The sequence below is a fragment of the Elaeis guineensis genome, chromosome 11 (assembly GCF_000442705.2).
Source record: "Elaeis guineensis isolate ETL-2024a chromosome 11, EG11, whole genome shotgun sequence".
Taxonomy (NCBI): domain Eukaryota; kingdom Viridiplantae; phylum Streptophyta; class Magnoliopsida; order Arecales; family Arecaceae; genus Elaeis; species Elaeis guineensis.
This window is the reverse complement of record NC_026003.2, coordinates 108206511-108215005: the sequence shown is the minus strand read 5'-3', so window position 1 is coordinate 108215005 and position 8495 is coordinate 108206511. Positions and strand designations below refer to the sequence as shown.

The following is an 8495-nucleotide window of genomic DNA, read 5'->3' as shown; positions in this document are numbered from 1 at the left end:
ATATATATTTAATATTTTAAATTAAATTTTTTATTTAAAAATTTTATATGATAAAAATATTTTTATTTTTTAAAAAATTATGATATTCTATATGCATATTATGATATTCTACTTTCATAATATGCATAGGATGGCATAATTTTTTTTACAAAATAGAGATATTTTTATCATTCAAAATTTTCAAACGAAAAAACTGACCTACAGATATTAAATGTGTATTAAAAAATAATTGGATCAAATTATTCCTCTTATATTATGATATCTTAGACCATATTATGACGTCCTAAGCTATATTACGCCACAAGATGTCATAATTTTTTTCAAAAGACAGAAATATTTTCATCGTATATAACTTTTAAACAAAAAAATCAATCTGCAGATATTAAATACACGTTGAAAAATGATGACTACATGGACCAATCGAATGAGACAATGCACTCCACGTCAGATTTTCTACACTGCCCGCAGTGCACAAAAAATATCTCAATAATGGTATGGTCATCTGCTATTTACTCAATTTTTATTTAGAGTAAATTATCTTGACCCCTATTTGGGATAATTACATGATTCTATCTAATATTATGAAAATATATACATAATTCTTTGATCAAATATAAATAATTTAACATATAAAAAATAAAATATTATTAAAATAAAAAATATAAAATATTTTAAGACTTAAATAGGTTAGATAGTGATGATATCTGTAAGATCATTACTTTATTTAACAAAAAAGATATTAATAAAGAGTTACGTATTATGCATGTAGCAAAAGTTAAGTAGTACAATGTATATTTTCAAAACAATGGATGAAAAATTCTATAATTTTTTCAAACTTCAAAAAAAATTATTATAATTTATTTTTTTGTTTATTCTCTTTCGTTTCATAATTCTTCTAATCATCCGAATCCAATGTTGACTAGTTCCCGGCCCATTACACTATTATCATAATAATTTTTGAAGTCATAAATGGGAAACTATTTGTCTAATCCATGGTAACTTGTTGGATCTCATTTATGATTAAATTGATTTTGAATAATTTGAATATAATTGCTGCTGCTTGGTTTTCTTTATTTTATATGGGATTAGGACTTGAGGTCCAAAGTTGCCATATATGATGGTGATGGTAATTAATGGTCACGAGGCTAATGACAATGGCACAAATGGAAAAGTTTCATCACTTTTTGGTCTAAATTTTTCCAAGTATATTCTAGCGTAGGTTGAGAATCTTCAGATTGAGTTGGATATTTTCAATAAGATTTCTTTTTAATACAAACTTTTTGATTTAGCCAAAGATGGTGGAGAAGCTCTAAGCTCGCCATCGTGGAAGTCATTAAGGTATACAAGGCAGTTGTCAGCAGTGCCGAGGATATTATTGTGGGGTTTGTAAGTTCAAGTGGTGGTAGATCAGATGATGAGCTTGTCGAAGGCAACAATAAAGATACACATGATAGATACCGAACTTTTCCATCTCAAAGAGGCCGGAAATAAAGGACAACATAGAAAGTGGCAGCGAGGAGGAAGGAAAGTGATGATAAGGAGGTTGAAAATGTAGGAGGAAACAAAGATGGTAAAATTGGGGTGGAAAAGTGCATTCATTGATAATTTGATCCATATCCATAATCTTTTGGCGATATGTGATAGTGTTGGAGTAAATGAGGAAAAAAATTAGAAAGCTGAAAAAGAAGAATAGATGTGCCCTACTTCAAAATCTATCCACAAAAAATTTTGAATTCGCAATCATTATCTTTAAGAAAAAAAAAAAAAATAGACCAACCAACCACCACAACTATTGGTTGGCTGAAAACATTGTATCTATATTATTTTGAAAATATCTAATAGATATATCGCATATGATCATTTCTGTCGTAGCCATTTAACTAAAGCCATTGTTAAGATTTTAATTGTGAGATTTGTAAGCTTGATGATATTGTTGTATTAAATCGAAGATAAAGATTAAAGTAAAAATTTATAAAATAATTAAAATTTTTGACATAATTAAATTTTTCGGTCACGTCTTTTAAGCAACTGGCCAGGCCAATCCCCTCCGGTCGAGAAATTATTAGGTAGGTTTGTTCTAGCATAGGTAAAGTGTTCTATAGGCTTTGATTGACTCTTTTTTTACCTCACAATCAATCATGGTTTATGAACAGCAATTAATGAATAATAAATAGATGTGTGGATTTTTTATTAACTTTGGATACAGCAGGATGAGTCTATGTATCTAATAATTTCTCCCTCCAGCGACACCCTTATCCTTCACTCGTGGGCTGTGGCAGAACTCAGATCGGAAGAATAATGAGGAAGCGTGGCGTCAAGAAAACAAGAAATCCTTTCCCTCCACCCTGAGAACTGGAATCAGATCAGTCGCTTTGCCTCCCATGCACGTCACATTCTTCTCATCATACATGTATATATATACGACCGGCCACCTCCTCCTCAACAATCACCACCACGAGTCCTCCTTCCCAGACGCAAACAAACCCCGGCCTCCTCTCTCTTTCCCACCACCAAACCAGCATGGTTTCTAATACGAAGGCCGACGAGCAGAGCCAGCGCCATATGGAGCATGAGATCCGTGACATGATCTCAAAGCTCACTCGCCAGCTCACAGCCCTAGGCAAGTCCTCAGCCCGGTCCGGTCAGGGGGATGACCATCAGGAGGCCGATGACGGGATGAGGATCATCACACTCGCAGGGGCCAACAAGGGAGCAAGGATGGAGGCGAACTTGGAGGAGATGATGGACACTCATGGAGCTCTCTACGCCCAGGAGAGACAGATGAGTGCTTACACCAACAGCAACTATCAGGCCGTCAACAACTCGATCCTCCTCGATGGGAGCTGCACGGCGGATGATCCGGGTGTTCATATCGTCATCTCGCGCTATGCGGACGAGGATGGAGATGGTCATCAGGAGAGTCATGGGAAAAAGAAAAAGGAGGAGGAGAGGAAGAAGAAGGACGAAGAGCTGAAGGAGAAAGCGGAAGGGGCCTAAGGAGAGAGGCATTCAGAGGAAGAAGGTGATGAGAAGACTGGGGATGGTAAGTAACGTGAACTAATGGGTCACACGAAAATGTAATCTGAAACTAAATGACGTGCACTGGAATGCGGATGTGTGGTAAAATTGAGTGCAAGTAATACTTGATGATTTTTAAATTTTATATAACCAGATATAATCAAATTTATTCCGAGAGGTGAGCTTTTTTTTTTTTTTTTTCTTTTTTTTTTTTTTTGTAAACATGGGGCATTGGCTATATATCGAGATTAGTTTTGAGCCCGCATGTTACGTGCGGATTCTATGTCACGTAATTGATCATTTGTTTTAAAATTATGAATAGCAACATAATGACCATTCAAATTTTTGATATCAATAATAAAAAATTTTATAACCTAATTTAATACATATAACTGAACTTCAATGCCATTCTTTAATCATATAATATTTTTATTCAATACTTGAAAATGGACTACAATGCTATTCTTTAATAACATAATGCTTTCTGTTAAATAGAATAGTTCCGACACGTGGCATTGTAGATTGATTTTAATTTAAATGATATTTATAGATGAAAATGTGTTGCTTATATGAACAGTTTGATTTGTTAATAAATTTTTTTTAATTTTTATTTTCATATATATATATATATATATATATATATATAATAGATTATATCGACAATGTTTACATAAGAGTGCAGATGATATAGCATACATGAAGGAAAGAATACATACGGAAAACAATAAATATTACAGAGCAAGTTACAGAATTAGAAATAAATAGTAAAAAGCTGAGCATCTGAACGGTAACTATAGACGTGGGCGATGATGTCGTCCTTGTAGTAAGGAAAACTGAGACTGAGAGGTGAGAATTAGATGCCATAAGAATGAGGAATACAGAAAGTCAAGGTGGTCAACTTTTTCCAGTCCAGACTTACACTTGGAATCATTAATCTCCTTGGCTTCCTATTGTTTGAACAATAAGACAGCCACTTTTATTTTCTTAAAAGAAAAAGAAGAAAAACATATCCCGCTATCATGGTATCCACTTATTAACCCAATTGTAGATAATGCTGCAACCAGTGCTAATTTGCTCCACCATGAAATGGAAAAAGAAAAAATGTAAATCTTGTTTATAATTACAATACATGTCAAATGATTTGAGATTTGTGGTTGAAACTTGATGATGAAATGTAGAATTGTTAATTGGTTGGATGAAATTTGCTTGGCGCTTAAGGCGTGAATTGTGTGATGCATTTGCGCCTACACCAGGATTTTTGTCACTTCGTCTCGGTGACCACGTGAACTTAGACCAAGATATAACCATCATGCTCGTAAGGAAATGCAAAATTGTTATTGAGGTCCATCCCCTGAAATGATGGTCATCATATATTAATTTAGCCTGTATTGATCAAATACTTTATTACTGGCTGTTGATTTAATTTGATGTTTGGTCTATTTCTGTGTATAAAATATGAGAAATTATTGCATGGACCAGGCCTAGTAGACCAGGGCAAATCTCAGAGCATAAGCAACGTGGATGACGTGCAATCAGTGAAAAAAAAAACGTGAATATTAACTATGAAATAACTATGTAAGGACTAATTGCCTAGGACAGCTAAAACAAACATAGTTTCTATTTTTGTAATTGCAATTGCTAATCTTTGCCTCGTCAAATGGTAGTGAAACCAGCAGCTGAGAAGTAATTTTCTCTTGATCCAATAGCATGCGCTACTCAAATTTCATTTGGCCATTTAGATATGGCTCAAACCTATGTATGATAGTTCCAACAGGGACAAGTTTGGTTCCATGATCCTATAACAAGGACGATTTGATTCATTAAATTGGCCCGCTAGTTTAGAATGCTTTTTTATGATACTAGAGGAACAGGGCCAATTTTTTATGGACCGATATAAGTTGATGTGATCCGTTACATTGCTGGAAACTTGTAGAATCAGTAAAGTAAAAACTTGCAACAGAAAGTATGTAGAAACAAAATTGTATTTTGAATAATAAAGTCGAAAAACAATAACCGATTCGTCATCATTTTCGGCACGGATGATGGTATACTAATTGCCGTCAAAGATATCTAGATCGACTTGGACTTGAAATCAACCGAAACCATCAAAAGATTCAAAACTGTACTAATAATAGACTTGTCACCAACCATACCCTAAGAACAATAGATCCTGTACAACCTCGGATCTCACATGTGGAAGGTAGTCATAAAGATAAAATGGAAAGAAAAGAAAATACTCCAGATTTGCAGATCGAGAGGGGCTGCGGCTCATATTATCCATTATTTTTAATATAGTAGATTCCGACAAAAATATGACTTACTCTATCCCCCTAATTTAGGTTAAATGAATTGCATGGGCTTCCACGTAGGATAATCTTCATCGTCTAAATAAGGAGAAATTATTCAGCGTGGCGTGTTATCCACCGTGGGGTGCATGCAACACGGAGGCCTTAATAAGAGCCAATATGTGGAAAACATTATCATCCCTCGAGTTATTAGCTACCTCGATTTATTGCTTCTCCTAAGTTGGCAAATATGTGGAAAATGACATTTTTTGTAAATAAGAGCCATCGAGTTTTCATGCCAATCTTATTAACTTCTCTACAATTTTGAAATATGTATGCTCTCCAAGTTCAGGTTGTACCAACCATATCTTAGCAGTCGACATTCAGCTAGGATCAAATAGTTGCTTGCTTTCAGGTGCATTTAACTAGCATGATGCATGCTGACGAGGATTTATGTCTCATATAACTCTGCATGTTACGTTTCCCACCTGCTTATGCATTTATATAGATGTGGTAGATATGGATCCAACAGCGTATAGAAGTAGATATATCCTGAACAAACTTAAAACAATCTCTCACGCATCGATTTATTCACGACACTAATTTGGTCATATGCACTACACCGGCCTGTTATTACCTTCCGGTCATCCTCTAGAGAATGAGACAGATGACAAAAAGGGATGCAAGATTTCCCTTCCAAAAGCTTTCATAATTGTTCTGTAGGCAGTTTGAAAAACATACGACACTCACCTACAATTTGCAAAATAAGTGATTACAGGATTTGCTAATTATCTGCAGCTAGGTCGGAAAAGTTAAAAACAAGTAATAATAAGAAACTAGTGAACTAGTAATCATCGGCAGTACTAGTGCTATTATGGGCAAACATGGAAAACCCCAAAATCTTTCTCCTCCAATATTCCTAGAATGTTGATGCTAACTGTAGATGCTCTTGTTGTCGTAACAGCATCTAAACCAGCTTGGGTGCACAAATCTGCTTCTGTAGAAGCAAATTAATTAGACAAGCATATGATACTCGAGAATAACTTCTAGTTACATAATTCCATTCTTCTCACACCAGCCACAGAATGCCTGTAAGAAAGCCTGCAGGTTACAAGATAAAAATGATGGCTCAGTTTTATGTAGGACTTGTAACTGTAAACAGAAGTGCTAGAGTGGTGATGAGAAAGAGGTTCAAAATATAACAAGTTCATTGCCATATACAGAATCAATAGAAAAGCCCATGTACCATGCATACGAAGCTGAATCTTATTTATTTAGTTATCTTGGTAGATACTGCATATTGACACTAAGCATGGTTCCTCAGTTTAAAAGCCATAATTGATTTTATAATGGTGGGACTGAGTCCACAATCCTATTGGGCGTATAGTGGCTCATTTCTCTTTAAATACATACATATACACGTGTATAAGGACACAAGTACATGCATATGTGTGTGTGTGTAATATGACAAAGCAATTCTTAAGGAAGATCACAAGACAGAGCCATAAGTATAAAGGAAAAGAAGTGTTAGGGCATGTTTGATGTTGCTTAAAGAAAGCACCTTTTTAACTCTAAAGCAAAAAATTAATTTCTGAAAATTAAGTGTTTAGTAAGTTATCTACGAAGTGCTTGTACAAGGAAAAAATGTCTAAAAATGGGCTTTTAGGAGATGCTAGAAAACTTAGATATTGGTTTCTTCTTTTTATACGAACAATATTTTAAAAAACATAATCAACACCAGACATGCCCTTAATGTCTTCCCCTCTCATACAATGTGTATTTACAAAAAGTCCTAACAGCATGAGGAGTGCATCTTCCACATTCTCACTGTATTCACTTAAATAGTTAAATTTCTCTCTAAAAACTTTTTAATGCTTTCTTTATTCTGGAAAAAGCTTCTACAGAATAATTTAAGATTCTAAGTAAAACATACATGATTCCCTTCCCTCAAAGAAAAAAGAGGAAGAGAATAGAACTCACACTATCAAAAGTCCATAAGGTGTTTAGACACGAATCTCTCTCTCTCTCCCTCTCTCTCTCTCTCTTCTGAATAATAAATAAATTTACAAAGTAATGAGGATTGAAGCATCACATATCATGCCCATGGCATCAATTATCATATCATATATCTGTAAAGATGCACTAAAAATACAGTAGGAAAACTCATTTTCTACCCTAGGTTTCTTCAGATTAGGTTCACCAGAATCTTATTGAGTCTTGTCAACATCACTTTAATAAGCTCTTAAGCACCTTAATGGCACAGTTAACTATACTCCCCTATATTAGTCATCTCCTTTACAGTTCAGTGCCCATTTCAATGCATAATGGACGTTGCATTTTTAAGAGTTTCTTCTATAGAATGGTCCTCACTATCATTGGTGCTGGTAGAGCAGCATACAAGTGCCAGTTCAATCATGCCTGAATCTCAGAAATTGTTTGCAGCAAAATCAGCAAGTGTTTCATAACACCAGCTCACACTGCTATACTGCAACAGAAAAGTTTGCATTTGTATTTTGTAGCATATTCCCGCCAAGATAGAAGCCAAACTGCTTATCTATAATTAGTGCATACCCATTTCATTTCTTGTTTTGAACTTTTTAGTTAGTATTGCAAGAAACAGGTTATTTATCAATGAACTTCCAGGGAACAATTAGAGTCCACTTAAGATAATTCATTAATTCAGTTTCCATTAAGAGAAAACAAACTTGAATACCCATTTTTATAAGAAAAGGTTTAGATAGGAAAGTTCTTCTTGGACATTCACCTTCTACTGATCAACTAGTCACTTATAACATACACCATAAACCTCATTACCTTGCATGGTAATATATGATAAAACAAGGGGCACATTAATGTTTAACTTATCTAAAATCATTCATATATGATGCAAAGGTTATTTTAAACATTTTCCACCTCTGTCCCCTACCTTTTATCATCCCTGAATTTCCAGATAGTTTAATATATATCACTCAACAGTCTGATCATCAGCTTATGTTGATGGGTGAAAATAGACACATATTTAATGAGTCATAGGAACTCCAAGTGTTGAATTGTAAGATAAGAATATATTTCTATTTCCAGGTTCAAAATACTTGCTGAAAAGAGCATATTTACCTTAAGTTTTCGTGTCTTTTTATTCTTCATCAGAGGAACTCTCCAGAGAAACGTCTTCTTCATCAACAGCTCCACCAG

General features: G+C 34.4%; 1 protein-coding gene and 1 long non-coding RNA gene across 2 annotated transcripts; one reads left to right on the top strand and one right to left on the bottom strand.

Moving 5' to 3' along the window:
- Positions 1–2215: 2215 nt before the first annotated feature.
- Positions 2216–3213, top strand: LOC140852520 (uncharacterized). The gene has a single exon (XM_073245830.1). The coding sequence runs from the start codon at positions 2521–2523 to the stop codon at positions 2995–2997; it is 477 nt and encodes a 158-aa protein (XP_073101931.1). The 5' UTR covers positions 2216–2520; the 3' UTR covers positions 2998–3213.
- Positions 3214–5971: 2758 nt separating this feature from the next.
- Positions 5972–8495, bottom strand: LOC140852488 (uncharacterized). The gene is made up of 2 exons (XR_012135371.1): positions 8418–8495; positions 5972–6404 (listed from the first exon to the last, which is right to left on the bottom strand). It is a non-coding gene; the product is annotated as an uncharacterized lncRNA (long non-coding RNA).

Bases quoted from the DNA above. Each gene is read 5' to 3' on its own strand.
- LOC140852520 (XM_073245830.1), top strand. From the start codon at position 2,521: ATGGTTTCTAATACGAAGGCCGACGAGCAGAGCCAGCGCCATATGGAG.